The sequence below is a fragment of the Alligator mississippiensis genome, chromosome 5 (genome assembly GCF_030867095.1).
Source record: "Alligator mississippiensis isolate rAllMis1 chromosome 5, rAllMis1, whole genome shotgun sequence".
NCBI lineage: Eukaryota > Metazoa > Chordata > Crocodylia > Alligatoridae > Alligator > Alligator mississippiensis.
In genome coordinates this window covers 50653470-50676740 of record NC_081828.1, presented here as the reverse complement: position 1 = coordinate 50676740, position 23271 = coordinate 50653470, and the positions used below count along the sequence as shown (strand labels likewise).

Sequence of the window (23271 nt, the reverse complement as noted above, 5' to 3'; positions counted from 1 at the left end):
ACGAAGGTGGGCTGGAACAAGTCCCTGATGTGCAGAGGGAAGGGAGAAACGAAGCCCCCCATCTTGGTCTTGGCCCCCCAAGCTGGGGTCTTCCCAGATTGGGGGGGGGGGGGGGAGAGAGGAGGAACAGACCCCAGGGTGCTTTTCCTGCTCAGCTGGGCCGGCTCCATAGAAAGCAGGATCGGGCCCCGCTGCCTGGCACAAGCCCCTGGGGCTGCCCAGCGCATCTTGCCAGCTGCTGCTGTTGCTGGGCTCTGGCGGGATGACCGGGCTGCCTGGGGGGCTTGTGGCAAGCGGCGGGGCCTGATTTTACCCTCTACAAAGCACTCCCATCCCTGCTGCCTGGTACAAGCAGCAGCCAGCAAGATGCACAAGGCAGCCTGGGGAGCTTGCACTGGACATTAAGGACAGGAGTTCTCTGTAGAGGGCAGGATCAGGCCCCACCAACCGGTGCAAGCTCTCTGAGCTGCCCAGTACATCTTGCTGTTTGCTGCTGGTGCCAGGCTCTGGTGGGACACACTGAGCGGCCTGTGCTGGGCAGCAGAGCTGGGTAGGGGGGAAGTAGGTTGGGAAGACCCCAACTTGGAGGGCCAAGACAGGGATGGGGGCTTTGTTCCCCCCTCCCGCCTGTGCATCAGTGACTCAGGCTGGCCCAGGTCAGGGGGAAATCGCCTCCCCCTGCAGCTGGGTAGACCAGGGCTCAGGGGATCCCCAGTGCGGGGCTCCCCCCATGTGGGCAGACACTAGGCTTGACAGCTGGGAGTGGGGACTCCTTTCCTCCACTCCCCTGCAGGGGGAATTACCTTCGCCTGTCCCCCTGAAGCTGGGCAGACCTAGGCTGGGGGAATCTCAGGATGGCCTAGGGAGGTATGAGGTTTTTCCTGTGGCCAAACACCTGGCTTGGGGGGCCAGCACTGGGAGGGGGGCTCTTTCCCCCTGTGGTGGCAGGCTGGGAAGCCTGATCTAGCACCCCATGCCTTTTGGTCTGGGTCAGTGCAGGCCTTTCCCAACTGAAAACTGAACATCAAGTCAGCTCATTATCCGTTCAATCTACTCAGTTTAGAAAAAGCTACAGACTGAATTGATTCCGCCTTGGGCTTTTTGACTATCTGTACTTAGCCAAGTAACAGATTTCTGGCTAAGCAGATAAAATCTGCTAAAATAAAAAGCAAACTTACTTTTTTTTTAAACATCTCCAAGACACATTAATTTGGTTGCAGCTTACCTGCTTCCTGTACCTAACTGGGGGATAATATAGGCCCAGTGATTAGGGATAAACACACTGAGAGAAGCACAAATAGTTCATAGATTCATAGATGTTAGGGTCGGAAGGGACCTCAATAGATCATCAAGTCCGACCCCCTGCATAAGCAGGAAAGAGTGCTGGGTCTAGATGACCCCAGCTAGATACTCGTCTAACCTCTTCTTGAAGACCCCCAGGGTAGGGGAGAGCACCACCTCCCTTGGGAGCCCGTTCCAGACCTTGGCCACTCGAACTGTGAAGAAGTTCTTCCTAATGTCCAGTCTAAATCTGCTCTCTGCTAGCTTGTGGCCATTGTTTCTTGTAACCCCCGGGGGCGCCTTGGTGAATAAATCCTCACCAATTCCCTTCTGTACCCCCGTGATGAACTTATAGGCAGCCACAAGGTCGCTTCTCAACCTTCTCTTGCGGAGGCTGAAAAGGTCCAGTTTCTCTAGTCTCTCCTCGTAGGGCTTGGTCTGTAGGCCCTTGACCATACGAGTTGCCCTTCGCTGTACCCTCTCCAGGTTATCCGCATCCTTCTTGAAGTGTGGCACCCAGAATTGCACGCAGTACTCCAACTGCGGTCTGACCAACGCCCTATAGAGGGGAAGTATCACCTCCCTGGACCTATTTGTCATGCATCTGCTGATGCACAATAAAGTGCCATTGGCTTTTCTGATGGCTTCGTCACACTGCCGGCTCATGTTCATCTTGGAGTCCACTAGGACTCCAAGATCCCTTTCCACCTCTGTGCCACCCAGCAGGTCATTCCCTAGGCTGTAGGTGTGCTGGACATTTTTCCTCCCTAGGTGCAGCACTTTGCATTTCTCCTTGTTGAACTGCATCCTGTTGTTTTCTGCCCACTTGTCCAGCCTATCCAGGTCTGCCTGCAGCTGTTCCCTGCCCTCCGGCGTGTCCACTTCTCCCCATAGCTTTGTGTCATCTGCAAACTTGGACAGAGTACATTTCACTCCCACGTCCAAGTCGCTGATGAAGACATTAAAGAGTATCGGTCCAAGAACCGAACCCTGCGGGACCCCACTGCCCACACCCTTCCAGGTCGAGACCGACCCATCTACCACGACTCTTTGGGTGCGACCCTCTAGCCAATTCGCCACCCACCGGACTGTGCAGTCATCCACATCACAGCCTCTTAATTTGTTCACCAGTATGGGGTGGGATACCGTATCGAAGGCCTTCCTGAAGTCCAAGTATAGGACATCCACCCCTCCTCCTGTGTCCAGGCGTTTCGTAACCTGGTCATAGAAAGAGACTAGGTTGGTCAGGCACGATCTGCCTGCCACAAACCCATGCTGGTTTCCCCTCAGCATAATTTGTCCTGCCGGGCTCTCACAAATGTGAGCCTTGATAATTTTTTCAAATACTTTACCAAGGATGGAGGTGAGACTGACTGGCCTATAGTTGCCCGGGTCCTCCTTCCTCCCCTTTTTGAAAATGGGGACCACGTTAGCCCTTTTCCAGTCCTCCGGGACTTGGCCCGTGCGCCACGAGCATTCGAATATTCCTGCCAGTGGCTCTGCAATGACGTCGGCCAGTGCCTTCAGCACCCTCGGATGGAGCCCATCCGGGCCTGCCGACTTAAAGGCATCCAGTTCTTCCAAGTGACTCTGCACCACCTCAGGATCTACGCATGGAAGTCTGGCACTTTGCTGCTGCCTCTCTACAACCCCAGTGAGAGACTTGTCGTGCCCCTCGCTTAGGAACACTGAGGCAAAGAACTCGTTGAGGAGTTCAGCCTTGTCCCCCCTATCTGTCACCAATTGCTTCTGCCCATTTAGCAGGGGTCCTATTCCTCCCTGGGCCTTCCTTTTACTCCCAATATATCTAAAAAACAATTTCTTGTTGTCTTTTACTTGGGATGCCATCCTCAGCTCCATGGTAGCTTTGGCCCGCCTAACTGCCTCCCTACAAGCACGAGCAGAGGAGGTATATTCATCTTTAGTGATCTCACCCTTTTTCCACTTTTTATGTGCTCCCCTTTTGGCCCTTAGGCTGCCCTGGATTTCTCTGGTCAGCCATGGAAGCCTCCTGGCCCCTTTCCCTCTTTTGCCTCGCTCGGGGATTGTCTTGCTTTGTGCCCAAAGGATCGTTTCCTTTAGGCACAGCCACCCTTCTTGGGCACCCATCCCATCAAAACTCCTACTCTGCAGTGCTTCCTTGACTAATCGCCTGAGTGCAATGAGATCAGCTTTCCTAAAGTCTAGCACTTTTACCCTACTAGTTACCTTACCCACTCGCTGTCTTATGTTGAATTCTATTATAAGGTGATCACTGTCTCCCAGATAGCTACCGATCTGGAGGTCCCCTATCATGTCATCTCCCGTTGCCAATACCAGATCCAGTATGGCATTCCCCCTAGTGGGACCATACACCTCCTGTGTCAGGTGGAGGTCCTGTACACAAGTTAGAAACCTGCGTGAGCGATGGGACCTTGCTGTCTGCGTCTCCCAGCAGATGTCCGGGTAGTTTAGGTCCCCCATGACTATCGCCTCTTTAGCTTTAGCTTTAGTTCACTCGCATTCCATAAAAACCAAGGTGAGCTTTTAGATATTGACATGCCAACAGAAATTCTGAAGGAAAAACAAGCTTATACATGTACCAAATACTGTTCAACTCAGGAAAAGTATACAACTTTTAATGCCACCTGAACAATGTCCTGTGATACCATAATTAAAAGATTATTTAAATCAGTCTTCTAGGAAAGAAAATCCTGGACATTGTTATTAGCAGTGTCTTAGATTATTAGCAGCAAAACTAAAATTCTCACTTTATTTTTCATTATGCTAGTCATATATTTCTCATATCAGCCTTGTCAATTAAACATCCATTACTTTTCATGCTTTGCATGAGACTAAAACACCACAGGGTCAGATTTAAAAAAATGAACCAAAAAACCACACAGTTTTTATGACAGAAACTTCTCAATAAGTCTTAGACACCCTAGGTTATTATGCAAACTTAAAATTAGAGTTGAGACTATATTAGCAACACACTAAGGTGCTTGTGAGCATTACCGGTAATGAGCTGCATTGCACTTTGAAGATGAACAGTACTGTGCAAATGCAGGTGTTGTGAAGAGTCAAACAGTAAGAGAATAACTACAAGAGCTGTGCTCTAATCAGTCCACTTAGACCGCTTTAACACTCCACACCTAATGGGAAAATGGCAAAATTTAATTTAAACCAACTTTCCCCCTCAAAACCACATCAGCAGAATCTCACTTTTGTCTTTTTTTTTTGTTTTTCTTTCTTTTTCTTTTTTGGTACAGTGCCTTGGTCAAAGGATGAGTGAAATGAAAGGGACATGAAAATCCAATAATGCAAATAGCTCAAAGTCAATTAAGAATTATCTTCACCTTATTTTTAAGTTAGAGAAATAGATTAAACAGACTCACTATTTTCTGTCTGAATGAGATTGCCACCAAAGAAGCAATGAATCAAGTCAGACCTTGCAAATGCACTTTTCAGCAAGAAAAGGAAGAGGCTAGGAATTAACCAAGGGGGAGAAGAAGTCATAGAGAAAGGCAGTTCTAAACTTGTACTATTCCACATTTGTAGTCCACCTCTCTGTTAGGAGAAAAGACATTTTCTCCTGTATCCCAGTATAGTAAGAGAGAATTACATGGAAAACAGCATATGAACTCCCAAATAACCTCACAGACAACATCTTGCGAACAAAAATACATAACCACTTTACAGGTATATGTATTCTTCTCTCTGGAGAAAATAGTGTAACAAACAATGCCACTTTCATAATCAATGGTGAATTTGATAACATTCTAACAAGGGCCAATAAAACGTGACAATATCAGCACAGGTCAAGAAAAAAGAAGTCAGTGACTGAAGTTCTCAGCATAGATGTGCAATGGGGTTGCTTGGGGTTTTTCTAGCAACACTGAAACCTAAATTATATAAATCTCCTTGGTGCAGGGACATCATCGTTAAAGCAACTGCAAAATGCCACGTACATTTAGGATTTTATATTTTAGCAACATATAATAGTAACATGTCATTGGTAATGATGATATAGGCAACAGCGCAGTGTAGGAAACTTTAAAAGAGGCTTTTTGATTCTTCCCGTCTTAGGATAAGGGATGATGGACTGAAAAAAATTATTCCGATGGCCCTCAAGTTGCATGGGACAGTGACAGACATATCCTCTTACCTTTCTGCACTAGCTAGAGAACTTTCCTTTTTATATAATCTTACAGGTTTTTCACAAATTTATCATAAATGGTTACTGAGAAAACTTGGTAACGAAAGTGAAAAATCCTACTATGTAGGGTGACTACCTTTTAAAAATGGAAAGGTGGGACACAAGCCCCATCCTCCCAGGGGCACAGCCAGAGCAGAGCTGAGCCAAGCCCCTAGGGAGTGGGGACAGATGTGGGCTGCCTTCTGCAAGCTTGGGGCTCCCCACCCTGCTGCCCTCCTCCTGGGAGCCCCACACCACCATGGTGAGGCACCCCGTGTCTGCCTGACAGCAGCAGGGCCGGTGGTGGCGCAGCCCACACGGGGCTCCCAGCAGCAGCAGCACCACCAAGTCTCTCTGCCTTTGTATGCGGGGTCCTGCTCGCTGGGCTGTGGAGGTCCCTGGGAAAGGGCAGTAGAGTGTGGAACCCCGAGTTCGCAGCAAGCAGCCTGCATCTGCCCCCACCCTGTGCACAAGTCTGGAGCGGCCCCTGCTCTTCCATGCCCCTTCCCTGGGAGTGCATGCAGCAGTGGGGAGCCACCCCCCAGAGGAGCCACCTGTGGCTCTGTCCCACTCCCCAGCCAAGCCCCACAGCCATGTATTCCCATCCCGGCCCTGGGCCCCATGCACCACCTTAGCTGAGCAGCACCCCTAGCCCCAACTGCCAACCCTGCCCCACTCCTTCCCTCACTGTGGGGGCTTCAATCTCCCCCCGCCACAGACTTACCTGCAGGGAGCTGCTCTCCACACTGCCTGGCTGTATTCCCAGCCGTGTGCATGTGCACACGCACACACAAACATGGCACCCCTGCCTCCAGCTCTCCCCTGCTCCAAGCAGCCCCTTGCAGGCTGGAACCCTGCCAGCCTGCAAGGGGAAACCAGCTCTCTCTCACATTTTTCTGCAGTGAACAGAAAACCAAGATTCCAGCACATGATACTGGGAATCTAGAACAAATGCTGTCCTAGAGTCATTCAGCCTAGGACTGGCACTTGATGTTCCCATTTTAGGGCTGTCCCACTGAATTTGGGATGAGTGATCACCCTACTGCCATGTGCTCAAACTCTAGTAGAGAGACAGGAAGTCAAGACACTGAAGATGTCAATGTGGAAGGAAGCTTGGGGGGTGGGGGGAGAGGAAGGAGAGGAATCAGGGGAGGAGGAAATGAACTCTAGGGATGAGTACTTAAAAGAGGAAGGCTCACCTTTCCTTGCAGAACATTAATAAATATAATCAACAGCCAAGTGGACAGATTAAGTAACAACTGAGTTTTTATTGTACTGAAACAGATAATTATGAGGTAACCTGGAAGGTTCTAAGAAAATTGATCTGATAAGACAAAAGAAGTACAGGAAGCTCACTAGATATATGCTGGCATGCTGATCAAAATAATGTGTGTTATTAGAGATTATAAATAAGATAGAAACTGATAAAAATGGCACTAGAAATCACTTAGAACCTCTATGAAGATGCCATCTCAATGAACAGCACTAAAAAGAGATCTTTTATGTATTGAGAAAGGATAAAACACAATTAAGATAAAGTGGTATTAAATAAAAATTAAACATTAGTTTCACACCAAATTCTATTCTGGTCATCTCATCTCAGTAAGAGAATAAGAGTCTAGAGGAATAGAACAAACCTGATTAGAAGCAAAAAGGAGCAGGATTTACAAACATATATAGATTTGAAGACTAAGATTATTTGTTTTCAAACAAGGGTTCCAAGGTAAAGAAAAATAAAGCAGTAAAAGTTAATTGGCTGTTGCATAACACAAAAATCAAGGAGTAGCTTAACGTGACAGGCACCAAATTTAAAATATGCAACAGGAGGCATCTTCTTTTTCATGCTATCTATACTCAGTCTGTAGAATTCTTTGCCACAAGAGATTACAGAAACAAATGTTTCAGTAAGATTAAAAAAGGATTACACATTTATATAAGAACAACATATGCAGCTGCATTAGTCAGTCAGGTTTAAAAATAACAGGAGAGAGAAAAATCATCATGCTTCAGGATACAAGCTGACTGCCAGCTACGGTCAGGAAGGAATTTTCATCCAGTGGAACAGCTCTGTACAGTTGACCAGATGCATTATTTTAAACCTTCCACTGAAGTACCTGGCACTGGTAAGTATCATAGGAAAGATGCAGAACAAGATGAACAAATCATTTCCTTTGATATGTCAATTCCCATATTTTTGTGAGCAACAATGTAATTAATTGTAGAAAGGAAGAGGTCCAGAGAACACAGAAGTACACATTTAAGAATACTACATTAAAAATTTAAAAATTAAGGGACTGCTGAACATGGCGCAAAAGGATGTATTACAATGTGTGTAGAGAAAGACTGGAAAATGCAGCACTACTATAAACAAAATTCAGCAGTTCACAATTGCATTACAAAACTGAAATCCAAATGACAGTCACTGTAGCTTCAGCACAGTTTGCTCAAAGAGGTAAAGAAGAAAAAAAATATTTGTAAAGGAACTAGAGAACATGTAAGGTATTAAGCAAAGAACCAAAAGAGTCACAAATCTACTGTAACAGCCAATGGAAGGCAGGGAACAGTGTATTTGGTTATTGGGTATAGGACCTGAACCAGCTAAGGAAAAGACAAAGTCCACTGGGTCAGTGAACATATATCAGTTGGATGGAGGCTTGTTTGGCTGCAGCTTGCGGTATGTACTTTAGCTACAGGGGCTAAGGACAGACATTACACACAAACCAGTTGAAGTGATCAGAAACTGGTTTAAACCAGTAACAGAACAGATGTTCAGTGCACATAAGCCAGTTTGAAAATGGCTGAAACCAGGTTGAGATAAACCTGGTTGAATGCAGTAACAGACTTAACTGATTTGGCTCAAACCAATTTATGCAATGTCGTCCCAGACCCCTTGCTGGTTTAAAATAAACCAGACACCCCCAGCATCCCAGCATGCTCTCTGGGCTGGGCGGGGCTCTCTGCTCCACAGCAGGGCTGGCCCCTCCTCTCTGCTCCCTGGCTGGAGCTTCGGCAGAGACCTGCAGGCACAGCAGTGTCTGCCTGGCTTCCCCCTGCCCTACCCCCCTGGCTGCTCAAGCAGGAAATCCCCCTCTCCTTCCCTTCCTCCCATCTCCCACAGCAGGGACCCCAGCCCCATGGATCCTAGGCATGTGGTAGGCTAGCTAATGCAGATGTGTGTGCATCTCCAATTTCAGTGGGACAGGCAGAGAGAACAGTAACCACTTAGGGCTGTTTGGAGCTAATCAACAGGTCAACCAGTGAGATGTTTAAGAAGAATTTGAATTAATGGAGAGGGGCTATTGTTTTTCTGATGAAGTGCTAAGGACTGTTATCAGCCCCCTGTTTGCTTGCTTGCCTATCAGTTTGCTGCAGATAGTATAAAGAGAGAGGGAGGGAGACTGAAAAGCTCCACATCATCAACAGATGCATGAACTGAACCCCTCCCCACCCCCTTACCTCACAGTGCTAGCATGGGTCTGGGGTCTGCCAACACTCCTGCCCCTTGAGCAGCAAGCAGGCAAAAGCCTGGGATGGTGCTGGCAGACCTCCATAATCAGAATGTCCTGCTGGAGCCTGGCCACCCCACCCCCCTGCTCAGCACTGTACAAGGGAAGGGAGGGCTGCTCTAGCACCCCCTGGCTTCTAGCCTGAGCCACTGCAGGCATGTACCTGAATTTCCTCAGTCCAGAGAGAATGTCTGTCTGGTTACAAACTGGTTCAGTCTAGCCAGGTTAAACTAACCTGCAAAGATTGAATCAATTCAGGCTTAGACTTTTTAAATGTCTGTCCCTAACTTGTGAATGTAACAAACTTTGCTACTCACAGGCTGAGTGGTTGATCTCTCCTGGGCCTAGTTACTTACAGGGTTGGGCAGATTCAGGCAAAAAGCATGAAAAGCTAAGCTTTCTGGAACCCCTGAGGATCAGCAAACTGGGGAGTTTGCAAGGGAGTTCAAGTTGGGGGAGGGCTTTACTTTTATTTCTGTGTTTTTGCAACAAGAAGGACAATGATGGCAACTGCTCAGCAATGGAGAAGACCCAAAGCATGGCATGATTAAAGATGACTGGATGCTGAAGCTAGACTATGCTCCTCACAGAAAATACACATTCATGCATCGCCTCCTCACAGAGCTCAAGATAGAGAAGATCTGGGAACAGGAGATGCAGTTGACTGAGTTCAGACAGAGTTTTTAGCACATGATGAATGAGAGGAGAGATGAGGCTGCCTATAACACTGACAATTCACAGGCATTTTCTGAAGAAGGAGACACCTAGAGGGCACAGCTTAGAACCCTTGAACCATGAAGACAAGACAAATGAAGAGACTGGAAGCAGTATCAAGGAAGAGGCTTGTTCCACCAGAGAATAAAGAAAAGGGAACAGGTAGAGACAGAAGATGATGGAACAAGAAAGAGGAAAGCTTGCCGCAAGATGAGAGAAGACAGATTACCAGAGCAGATTAAGAAAACAAAAAGATGTACAGTCTCATAGGGGTACATGGTATCCTCTTCCAGGACTGCAACCATGATGTTTAAAAGGTTCCTAAAGCAAGCAAGGAAAAAATAATTTAAGGGAACAAATGGCACTGCAAGATTCCTCTTGGAAAGGATCAAGGATGTCTAGGCCAGGCTGGGGAAGATGCTCAAAGGAGTGCAAGGTCAGGTGTTTTCAGTGGAATTCTTGTAATCACTCCAAAAACATGGGGAAGGTATGACAAGATAAGATCAACATATAGTTCAAGGATGAATCCTGTACGGGAGGATTTGGGGAGTTCAGTCACTAGGATGCATTCATTGACAGGAAGATTCTTTTCAAAGGATGGACTCTGCTTGAGTACCTAGAGAAACAGCTCTCTCAGACTGAGGCTAGCATAACTGATAAGAGCAACTTTAAATTGAAAAGTGAAGGAAGAATGACTGGGAGAAACTGAGAGATTCTCCATATCTGGTTTTAGCATACAGGAGGAAAAGGAAGAGCAGGCAAATGAGGACACAGTTATGACAAAAAATAGCAATGAGTAGTAGGATGGATAGCAAGGAAAAGAAAAGAGCTAGTAGTGAGGAGAATGGCAGTCAGGTATACAATACAATGCAGTTATTTAGGTAAGATACAGGGGGTGATCAGTAAGAAACAACTGAAATGTTTGTATGCAAATGCGAGGAACAAGGCCAATGGTAAGATGGATGACGAGAAAAAAGCTATACAACTACATATTACCACAACAAAGATGGGGAAGGGAAAAAAAACCCAGGAGCTAAATGCACTGAAGTAGGAGGGAGCTGGTAACTTTTCTAGGCCAGAATTCTGAAACAACTGGCACCTAACTTGCATGTTTAGGATTATTTTTAACAACACTCTTAAATCAGGGTGGTACCATCTGGCTGGAGAAAACCAGATGCTCATATTTAAGAAGGGAGGGAAAAAGGTGATTTGAACTGTTGGAGGTCTGACCTCAATAGTGTGCAAGTGTTTAGAACAGATTTTCAGGGAAAGGATAAAGACATGGGGGTATAGGGAAAATGGGATATAATGCAGTACAGGTTTAGCAAAGGGAAATCCCTCCAGGCTAACCAGATAGCACTCTTTGTTGATCTCAGTATTTTTTCCCCCCCAGACTGAAGAAACGCAGGCAGCCTCTGCGTGGAAACCAATAACATTTTGATATGGTACTATACAGGAAACTACCATATTTTCCAAACATAAAACGTGCACCTTCCCCCCCACCCCGTCAACTTCCCACAAGTCAGCTGGAGGAAAGTGGGGCTTGCATTATATATGAAAAATATAGACCCCACAAGTCTGGAAATTTTGTGGGGGGGGAGCAAGGCAGTGTTAATTGCCGCAGCTTTGTGAGCCATGGCAATTAATACTGCCATTGCTCTCTCACAGCCACATTTCTGGACATATGAGGAGTCGTTCAGCAAGATGACATGGTTCTGTTAGCTGAATCAGTCTAGCATGTAAGGTCAAGTTTGTGGCCAGACCTGGTGCATGGCCCTGGATCTGGCACACAGAATTGGAGCTGGTGTGTTCCTCGAGGATCAGTTTTGGAACTGACATTATTTAATATTTTCATTAATTGTCTTGGTACAAAATGGAATGTGCTGATTAAATCTTCTGATGAGACCATGTTGAGAAGCACTGTCAATACAGGTGGAGGATCAAGATTTCATATAGGAAAACCTGGATGGCTTTGAGGACTGGAGTAATTAGAAATGGCTTGAAATTCAATATTAGAAAATGCAGTGTCATGCACTTGGAAACTAACCACAAACACTTTGGCAATACAATGGGACCCTTCAGCTGTAAAACTAAAGGAGAAGGTGGAGAAGGACCCAAGTTTACTAGTTGATCACAGCAAGACCATGAGCTGCCAATGAGTTACAGTCACCAAAAATGCAAATATGCTCCTTAGGATGCATCAGGCAAGGTACTTCCAGCAGAGATAAGGAAGTGTTAGTACCACTGAAAAAGCCACGGTGAGACTCATCTGCAATACTGTGTGCTTTTCTGGTTAGAACTGGAACAGATGCAGAACAGGGGAGGGAGAGTCAAGAACCTTTTTATAAAAAGGAGACTAGAAGAATGTGGATTATCAAGCCTAACAAAATGAAGACTGTAAGGGGATATTATTGCTGTCTATAAATACAACAGGAGAGGTAAACGGTAACACCGTGGAGCAAAACGAACTAAATAAGCTAAAGGACAACTCTGGTACAAGACTAAATAAGTAAAAACTGACCATAATGAAAAGTATAAGGTTTCTAACCATCACAGGAATGAAGTTACAGAACAATTTTCTAGTAGGTATACCAGGGGGCAAGAAAATCCCATAAACTGATTTTAAGAATGAGTTTGATCACTTTATGAAAGGGATTACATAACACAGTGCCTGAGACAGCAGGAGACAAAACTTGAATCAGGAGGTCCCTTCTAGTCCTGTGTTCCTACAGCCCACATTTGTGAAGAAATATATGGGAAGCAAAAAAAGCAAAATATATCATGCTGGGCAAAGGAGTGAGAGAGTAGAAGAACGTCTATAAAAATACCATGGAAAAAGCCCTTAGAAAAAACTAGGTGAATTAATTAATTTAAAAAATGAAGTAAACAACTATGGGAAAATGAGTTCAACAAGAAAAGTAGAGAGAGATGGGAAATTAGGTATAATGAGGACTTTGCCAATTTAATCATTATTAAAAAGCTAGTACAGGAATATACAACTTGAGGTCTGCATGATATGCATTCCAAGGGTCTAAAGGAATTAGGTTACCAAACCACTAGGAATCATTTGTGAAAATTCATGGAGAGGCAAACAAGTGCCAGAAAGCTATGGAGAACAGGATGGAGGAGGAATAATATTGGTTTTTTTCAGACCTCAGTGTATCAAAGCACTTCAATACGTGTACAACTTAAGACTGAGAGTAGTCTTATTGATTTCAATGGCTCTGCTTACATGCTTAAGCATCCTGTTGGCTGACAGGAGTGGTGAGGAGAGGGAGGGCAGGAACCATAGCAACTAATATCCACTGACAAACTTTAATCCCAAATTAAGGAATGAATATTAGTATAATGACATTATAACATAATCGTAAGGTGAGCAACAAAACTATGGGTGATGTACAGAATAGTTTTATCAAGAGAAAGTCACAAGATACCCAATTACTTTGGGGGGTTTTTTGGAGGGGGGGAGGGTTAAAACTGAATTTTTAAATGAAGGAGACTGCACTGGATGCAAAATATTTAGTGCCAAAATTATGATTCACAGTTACTGGAGTGTGTCCATTTGGACACATCCTCCTTGGGCGACACAGCACACAGACATGTCCCAAAGCTTGTGCTAAAGGAATGCAAAATAGCTACATTCTGTCTTTCTCCTTATGCTGGAGAGGAGGAACACATTTTGTGCACCTGAAGTGCCAGACAGAATGTGGCCTTACACTGCAGCAAAGCATTTGATAATCCATCTTTATAGTCTTATGTAAAAAAACAAATTCAAATGAGATTGATTAAACTTAATATCATGGGCTGAAATTAACCATAGAACCAGTTAAAAAGGTTCATTATGATAAATAACAAGGTATCAAATTGGGAGGAGCTGTCCCACAGAGTGCTGAAGGATCTGGTGACAAGATAGGTTTTGTTTAACATCTTTGTTAATGATCCAAAAGAAAAGTTAAACAGCACATTAATTACATTCTGAGATTATATTAAAGAGGTGCAGTGAGTGCCAGCTAGGACAGAGAAATAACATTAAAATATCTGGGGAAGTTAGATAATACACACGCATTTCTGGGCACCTTAATACCAAAAATATGCCAGTCAATTGGAAATAATTCAAAGGAGAAGAGAAAAAAATGAAAGAGGCTGGCAAGATTGATTTCTTGAGGTTATTAATTAAATAGTGCATAACTTGTCTGGACCATGATTTATAGATAGGGGCATAATAACTGCCTGTAACAATACATATTTGAAGAATATGAAGAAATCTATGAAGGGGACTTTATCGGGTGACCTGAGGGGACATAAATTAATACTGGTGAAATAATATGAACTTAGCCTAACTTTGCTTTATTTAAAAAGTAAAAGTTTCTTTTTCTGCAGGTCCATTACACTGTGATACCTCTCACGGTAATGGAAGCATTGCTATTGGACCAAGCACTGGGGAAATAGCTGTCAAAAACACATTTGGTTTTTGTGGGGAGATAAATAGCTTTAGTTCCTGTGAGTCCTCTTTAGTTCTTTTTCTCAGCATCTGAGAATAAAAGGAAAGGCAAAAATTCCATGAGCCTACTGGAAGTAGGTAACAACTCAAGTCCTTGCTATTGCATAAAATCTCTGGAATAAAGGATGAGAGAGCCCTAAGCCATATTTAGAAAAAAAAAATAAAATAAATTTTATAAGCATGAGTTAAGAAACAAGAATAAAGAGAATGATAACCTCTTAAAGTAAGAGAAAATGTTTGAGCAGTCACATCATTTTTCATAAAGAATACTGGTGCAAAAACATACTTTGCTGCCTTGATGCACTAATATTAGCTCACCAATTCAAAATCCTACATTGACACTACTGTAGAATTAAAAATGTGCAACTCTCAGACCCCAGGCCAGAAAAGATTAGACTTGTTCTATCCAGCCAATGTGTTTGTAATGGAGCAGTGCTCTAGAGAGAACCAATAGTCTTGTTGACTGCATAAGATGTGAGTATGGGTAGCAGCGAGATCTCATCAGGCTTTGACCTTCACTTAGGCTGGCTGCATTGTCTTTTGTTCCATTTAGCAGGACTCTTAAAGAGCAAAGAGGCAGACAGTATTCCTGTATATTCAATTATACTCTGAACTCAAGGCAAACCAAGGAAGCTAAGACCTAACTATTCACACTGGTTCCCATACAGATAATTTCAGCTATTTCAGAGCCTTTACACAAGCCTTCCTATGTCATGGTTATACTTGATATATAAACTGTGTTTCTTTCTTCTATCTTTTTTATTATTCTCATTCACATTGACAAGTCACTTGTCTGTAAGGATCTTCAAACAACCAACAGAACTGCCCACCAGAGCAGAGGCAGTGACTAGTGGTTTGGGCTCCTATATGCTTCCGTTCTACCATTTCTGAGGCCTGATAATTTTAGTAGTCTTGTATTTGAACCTAGTCCCTAACTGAAATGGAACAGCAAGGAGCTGATTACTGTGGGTTGTCACAGGGGTACCAGAGATCAATAATGGAACAGCAGGGAAAATGGCACATTACATTTGAGATGCAGAACACATTGTTTGTGTGGGAGGAGAAAGCTGGTAATGCACCTACCCACCCATCACCAGACCTAGTCCTAGCCAGTTCCATCAGCCTATTTTCTCAGCGCTAGCATTTACTATTTAAAAGTTTTTAAAAAATATGTTTTCATGTTTGTTCCTTCTTACTGTCTCTTATAGACATCCTCTTTTTCCCACCACATGACTGGCACTTGTGAAGTGAGGGGTATCACTGAGTCTTGGTGGAAAACAAGGTTGCTGGACACTAATATAGCTGGGAGAATGGGGGTTAAAAAAGGGCCAAGCATTGATCGTCTCAGAAACTGCTTCTTCCCCACCCCACTGTTGCACAGCATCAGTACCAACAGAATCTGTTGAACTCCCTTTCGTGGAAGATAAAGGGAATGACTAAATTCCGTATGTTGGTCAAGAAGATGGCTAGACCAATAAAGAGGATGTGCATGCATGCACATGTGCTGTTAATGCAGTTATGCTGGTCATTCAACAGTGAATTTAAACATGTGAGTATACTTTTTCTGCATTTAAGTGTCGGAGACAGGAAAGCAAATTTCCTAAACTTTATAACTTGATATAACTTACCTTTATAAAACACTCCTATTTCCAGTGTTCATCAAAGAAACTATTTCAAGAACTCCTGAAAAGAATATTCACTTATTGTGCATTATGCAGTTGTAAATCAGAATTCCAAGGACTGGACAAAGGCCTATTAACAGTAAACAAGCAAACAAAATCCCCCCAAAATGGATGCCTTTTTCTGTGCAACTTCCACTATTTGTAGCTTAGAGAAAAAGATTCATAGAATATACTGGAAGTCAATGTTCTGTTGAAAATAAGGTTTTTCAACAGCTCTTGTGTAAGAACAGAAGCTTAGAAAGCTGTAAATGAATCTTGTTTTCGAAATCTCAGCATTTTTTTTAATCGGTATATGAAGAAGGTTAAGCTGTCCCTTGTCTTATGGCGCATTTGCATCCCCAGACAGTGAGGAGGAAAGGGATGACATACTTAAAAATCAAGCCAAGAAAAAAAAACCTGAAACAGAACTGCGTGTTGACTGATTTTCTGCCACTTTAACTTTTCAGAGCAAATATCAATGACAAAAAAACAGGTGTAGTATTCCACTTCCATTTTCTTTCTTCCTACTAACAGACACCAATCGAGATGAAGAAAACCTCAAAAACATTTTTAAAGCTATTGCAGGCACACCTTTCTTCCCTAGCCATTCTCATGGCACTCGTTTTGGGGCTTTTATCTGGTACAATCTCATCTCCTGAATCCAGAAAAGGCTTAATATGGATCAAGATAAAAGTTTTCTTTTGATTCTTCCTACTCATAAGCATAGCTGGACTGAACCCACAGAATATGTGGGCTATTTGCCATCAGTATTTTAGGTGTGGGTCCATCTCTACTCATAAGTGCTTTAACTTTTGCCATCAAAACCTTGCAGTAACAAGTTTAGAGGACTGCATTGTCCAGCATTTGTACACAGGGAAGTCTCATCTCATCTGCTGTACTCTTCAACTTTAACTACAGCATGCAAGATAGAGCATTCAGAGCAAACTAGAAAAGCCAGTAGGCTTGTCCTTTATACAAGAATCAGGAGGGCACATCAGGCCTGCAGGTACACAGGTGGCCAGGCAGACAGGAAAGCACAATACCAGCTGCACAAGTGCACAAGCAGCGTTTACTCTTTGTAGGCATATGACCAAGAGCAGAGGGCACAAACAACTTCCTATGTCCCCTTTGCCTTAGAAGTCTTAACATCCCATTTAAACTGTAAGGAAGAATGAAATTGAGACAGTACACAAAGAATTGGCAAAGTACCTTTGAAGAGAAGTGTGAAAGGAAGTGAGTATGATAGAAAGACTGTTAAAAGCTTGCCAAAATACAGGAAAAATACAGGAAAACCAAAGAAACATCTGAAGGGGAAAAAAGAGCAAGGGGAAAGATGAAGAAATGCAAAACAAAACTAGGTTGTTATTGATTTTGTGCACAGTTATGTTAAATATAGTTTGTGACCGATAGATGAGCTGTAAATGTGGAGCACCACATTTATACACACACACACACACACACACAGGCTAACTATGTCTTATATAGTCAGGCTGAATATAAGCGACTAAAATTTCCTTAAATTCTTAGAATCAAGAAGCCCTCATGCTGCTTATAGGAACTGCCCACAAAGTTCATTATAAAATCCACAACCTTACACATCACATAAAATTATTGCAAGTACATTCTCCGATTAGACTAAAGGTTTTTGCAGGTGCAATAAAGAACAGAGCACATTAAGAGGAAAAACAATCTATATGAATGTTTATCTATGTCAGAATGTCTTTAAACTGGGGAAAATGCATTTTCACAGTCCCTGAATAGATGCAAAAGTTCAACTTCCAATCTCATTATAAGACTTGCATAAAAATTGAAGACCTGAGTGCCGATACTCAAACAGAATGATATTTATATCTACCAGACTCATGAATTTAAAAGAAGTTAGGAAGAACGATCTTTGAGATAACTGGAGTTTTTTTTCCTTTTTAAAATTCCAGTGAGTCCTGAGTTTAAGGTTTGGCTCAGACAGAGAAATCAGAGTAACTTCAAGAAAATCTGATCAGCCTTAATATTAACAAGATTCATTACAAAAATCAAAGAATCCACCACTCATTTATCCATTAACTAGAAGATGAACACCATTTTGCACAGCCTCATGAGAAAACAGGTACATAAAAAGTTCTGCATCTTAAGTTAGCTAAAAAATATTCTTCCTAGAATTGAGATAATTAATTGAGGCTTTCAGTGATTTAGGTAGAAAAAAGGTAAATCATTAAAAATGGAATCACATTGGTCTCCATAAAAAGCACAGGAAGACAAATCAGTGTTCACTCCCCATAAAAGAGCCAAAAACTATAGCGACAATTCTTTTTAATTTTCAAGCCCTTAAGGAGGCCCTCGCATACCAGAGAGGAATATCTGTACAATAAAAAAACTAGACTTTCCCTTTTTAAAGCAACTCTAGCTCAGTAGATAAAGTATTAAAAGGCACTTCATTTTGCCTGCACTTGTGTTGTGAAAAGTCCTCCTCCTTCCAGACTAATAATAAAAGGAAAGCCCTAAGGCTGTTGGTTTGGATACACCAACTGAAATTAAAAGATGCCGGCAAGGATATCGAGACTTCTTACTTGAAAAATTTAATCCAGACTAACAACCAGCTGAGCTCCTTGTACAAACTGAATAATTAAAGCCAATTTGCACCTGCAGAGATCATGCTCACTAACTTGAAAATAAACTGTTAAGCTATTGCAACCTCCTACAATATTCCACTGATATAAGAAACAGCAGTATATCATCAGTGACCTCACCCAAAATAAAGGTCTTTTTGGATATGAAATTAGATAGATAGCCAGAACAAAGTCTGCATAGTGACTTCACGGGCATCTAGGACATGCTGAAATTAGGCTGGTGATGATCACCTCTTCATTTGATTTTAAAGTCTATGACATTACAGGTTACAGGCTTTGGATCAATCTGTGGAGAGTAGGTAAGTATGAGCTTCTGAAAAATGTTCTCTCGTGATTTATGGTGGCTTATGTGCATACTTTTGTCCAACTGAAAGTATTAAGTTATAAACCTGAATCAATAAACTGAGTACTAGATATGCTGGCTCTTCTAAATCCAGTACTGTAATCCAATAGGAAAAAAATCCTCCCTTGTACAGGAGGCACACTTACTGGCACTTTGAAAGGAGAGGTGTTCGAAGCATCCATGGAATTAGTTTTCTCAGATGTACTGGTCCCTGAGATGCTCCGTCTGCGAGGAGATCTCTCTGCTGGGACTTCTACGAAAGAAAACAAAAAAAAGGTAGGTAAGGAAACTGAAAGAAAAATGACCAGGTTATATCCTATTCTGAAGAGAAGCCTTTATAAACTTTCAGGTGCGTTATCAAAAAGCTGAATTTGTGTTTTTTTTTTATATTTATCAATAGTTTATTTACTTATTAAATTACAAAGACATTATAAATGACAAGGTCAAAGTTAGGAATCTGACTTGGTTTTACAGCAAATAAGCTGTTAATATTAAAACACTGGTAAAGCTCATTTCCCACATGTACTTAATACCCAATTAAAATGTGCTACCTACAGCTTTGAGAACTTTAAATTATTTTTTAAACCATCTGCAGTATAGCAATTAATACTGCAAAATAAAATCCAGGACACAGAGAGCATAATTTTATCCTGTACTGAACATGATTTGACAAAGGTCAAAGTTCACATTATCTGCATGAGACCGATCCCACTGCTATCTCAAATTGAAAGACCATCAGAAGACTTATAGCTGCCTGGATTAAATGACATATATACCTCTGCAGGTATAAAAATAGGTCAGTTTCTCCTTGTTTTGGCAATATGACCTCACGAAGATATGACTTTGGCATCTTAAACCTGTGTAGGCAGATCTGACAAGCTCAGATTTTTATAAAAGATACATCCAGTTCTACTGATTTACATCATATGCACAATATAAAAAACAAATCACACAGACACACACACACTCTATACATACATATATATGTATACCTTTATCACAACTGCTGCCCATCTCCAGTTCAAATACTAGACTTACAGGAATCCAGCTTTATAAAACATTCTCAACATGGATAAGAAAAATCACATCCTAAGAAAAAGTCCACTGTTATCTTCTGGATCTTAAAGAAAAAGAGTAAACTATGACTCCGGAGACTGACATTTTGACTCTTGCTGTTCTCCTTTCAAGAGAGAGATGCAGCTTAAACTTCCATTTCTGGCCTCCTGGCCCTTGGGATCCGTGCTACTTCCACTTAAGAGATAGCTGGTTCTCTCTCTTCCCCCTCCCTCTCTCCAGCTTGCAGAGACACAGAGAGAAAGAGAGAGAGGGAGCCAGCAAGAGAGAGCGAGCGCACAAGCAAGAAAGAAACACACAGGACTGCAGCTATTCAATCAATCGCTCCGACTGCACATCCTCATTAGTTACTTTCAGGCTATTAACAGACGCCCAACTGCCGGCTCCCCTCAGTTACAGAAAATTTCACGATGTATCCTGATTCACAACGACAACAAAGGTTTACTGCAATTTACAGCCAGCTGATGCCAAGAGAAGGTTTTCTGCAAAAACTAACATACCCCACAAAAAAACCCATACCCCTCCTTTCTTCAAGGAGAATGTTACCTGTAATGCCTCTGCATATTGGATTCTGATTTTACCCGTATTACAATACGTCTCACCCATGAAGTCTTGAAGGAGAAAAGCAAAATTTACCATGATGACAGAGGTTAAGAAAGCAGGATTCTGCAGCAAAAGTACTGGTACCTTGCACTACTTTTCTTTCAAAAATATTCAGTCTCCCAAATTACCTTTAACCATCCATGGTTAAAGGACTCTTATTATGGACAACAGCTTCCAAAAGGAGGTTTGTAGAAAGTCTAACAGATTATCAGCTAACCCTTGCAAATAGACAGGGCGCAGCACTTAGTCCAAAAACATAAGGATGATGCAAAGAGCTCTGCTCACACAGCATAAGTAAATCAATCTCTCAATGCTTGCAACAGAAAGACCCTTAGCTTTCTCTGAGATTTCTCCATAGGCTGATCATTAGCATTGGGCACTTCCCTTTACAACCCATGAGGCACCGCCTGTTTCCTGGTTTCTGTATTGGATGATGGCTGTCTGACAGAGCACCTTTAGAGAACAAAATGCCTGGAGAAGGGCCAGTGCTAGACCAAGGATTATACAATGGTCAGTCACACTCTCCTGGAATTCTTTGCTGAGCTTGCTAGTTTTATCTTTAGAGAAAACCTTAGACACTATGTATTAGGACCAGTCCTATGCTGTGTGATGCAAGTACTCACTAAGGCAGCCACATTACATATGATTTAAATAATCACATTTTTGTTGGCAATTGAATGAAAGGAAATGGAAATGATCAACATATTTGGAAGAGAGGATCAAAATCAGCACCTTTGCTTTAAATCGAACAGCATCCAGTAATATAATAGGTCTGGTTTTCTCCACTTCTCATACACAGGAAATCGCTTCACATCAAAGCATCCTAAGTAATTTAACACAGTCTGTTGATTTTGCTGAGTCATAAATGAAAACAGAAGACTGAATTCCCCACCATTTTGACAACAGGCAATGCTTTCCCAGGACAGCGAAATAGAGAGAAGTTTGAATTTAAAACAAAGAGAAGCCAAGATAAAATACACGGCACTTCTCCCCCTCCCCCCAAACTAGCACCAATGCAAGTTCTCTGCAAATAAGACTCCAGTGCAGTACTTCAGTTCTCAGAAGCTAGAAGCTCCACTGAAATCAAATCAATCTATCCATCCATCGCCCTAAAGACAGAGTAGCAGGCTATTAATATTTGGGGGTGGGGGGGGGGGAAGAGGAATCCCGTTTCTAACTAAGAAATTTTTCATCTCCTTTCATAGCTATCTATCTGACAGACAAATATACACAAGGAAAGGAGATGAAACATGTCCTACAATTAGAAACAAGACCCCCTCCCCCCACCCCAAACATATATTAATAACCTGCTAGTCTGTCTTTAGGGCTAGATGCAGACATTCAAAAAGCCTGAGGTGGAATCGATCTAAGTTACGTGGTTTTCTTTAAGTGGTGTAGTTTAGATTGGTAGTGAAGAAATCCACATTCATCCTTTGCCCGGGGGGGGGGGGGGGGGGGGGGGGAGGGCAGCAAATCTTAGACCTGGTTCTGACATTTTTAAACCAGTCTGTGCACCAAACTCCTGTTCTGTTACGGGTATAGACCAGTTTTGTGTGCCAAACTTACCTTCTGTTCTATAGATTGGTTTCTGATTACTTGTACTGGTAAAAATGTAATGCCTATACCTGGCCTATGAAAATGTAAAGGCCTAAATATAATAAGTTTGGCCAGCTACTTAATTCCAGGTCTAAGGCTGAAAGTGAAGCTACCACAGGGCATTTATACACATACCTCTGTCTGCTCTAATGTGCCAGAAATCCAGCGTGTCAGCAGAGCACGCAAGCTGACGCACCCAGCTCTGTGGCACATGCATTTGTATAAATGGCGAAATGCGCATCAGCACACAGTAAATGGCAGCGGTGTGCTTTTGAACTAAAACACCTTTGATGTGTTTTTGTTCAAAAGCGCACCACCACTATTTTCTCAGCACTGATGCTCATTTTGCTGTTTATACAAATGGATGCTCTGTAGTACCTTTAAAAGTGCCTGGCGCTGCAGTGCACCCGTGTGTACAAATGTCCACAATGCCCTTAAAACGGTATTTCTGCTGAGTTGGGTGGAAAATGTGTACTGTCACCACTAGGCCAAAATTAGACAGTTGCCTCCCTTACCCTGACTCATGCTACATACTACTACTGCATTGTTTTCACCTGCTGTAAAATCAATGCACCTTTCATAGTCTCAGTATTAAATTACAATCCTTCTCTGCATGGCTCACTCTCCAGGGCCAAGAGCACAGACAAATCACATTGTCTCTGTGGATAAATAACAGTCTGAAACCTTTTCATCTGCTCTCTGAACCTCTGAAAAATAAATGGATTTTACCCCCTTCAATCTTAAAAACCAACAAAAAGCGTTGTAAACATCCCTTGGGGCACTTTTAATTCATTACCTCATTTATCTGTGTTAAGTAATATTAGGCAGCTACAAAATAGCTGAGGCAATTACTCAAAGATGGCAGATGCCTCCAAAGACAGTTCTGCACAGGAATACATGAAGGTCTCTTTTCACCCCCTGCACACTTCAGTGCCCTCTTCCCACTCTAACAGAGAATGCTCATTATTTTGACCAGGTTGGCAGAAAGGGAGCGTTCTTTTTCAGAGAATCCAGCAGAGGGCAATGGCATGGCAGATAGCGGTCTCTTGGCCACAACAATGTTGTTTCAAGCTTCTCCATTCAGAAAGCAACGATCCACAAACTTCCAAGTCTCCTGTATAGCAGATCAGCAGCTCAAGTCTTTTGTAATTTGAAACCTTGCTTTTGTGGGCTCTTGCATTCTACTCTGAA

General features: G+C 42.7%; 1 protein-coding gene across 6 annotated transcripts in view; it reads right to left on the bottom strand.

Annotated features, from left to right (window-relative positions):
• Window positions 1–23271, bottom strand: part of RASAL2 (RAS protein activator like 2) — a 291616-nt gene that overhangs the window by 61731 nt on the left and 206614 nt on the right. For all 6 annotated transcript variants that reach the window (XM_019500281.2, XM_019500284.2, XM_059728343.1 and 3 more), the window contains one exon: window positions 18954–19060. In XM_019500281.2, the coding sequence (XP_019355826.1) occupies window positions 18954–19060 (107 nt within the window). The remainder of the gene's footprint in view (window positions 1–18953; window positions 19061–23271) is intronic.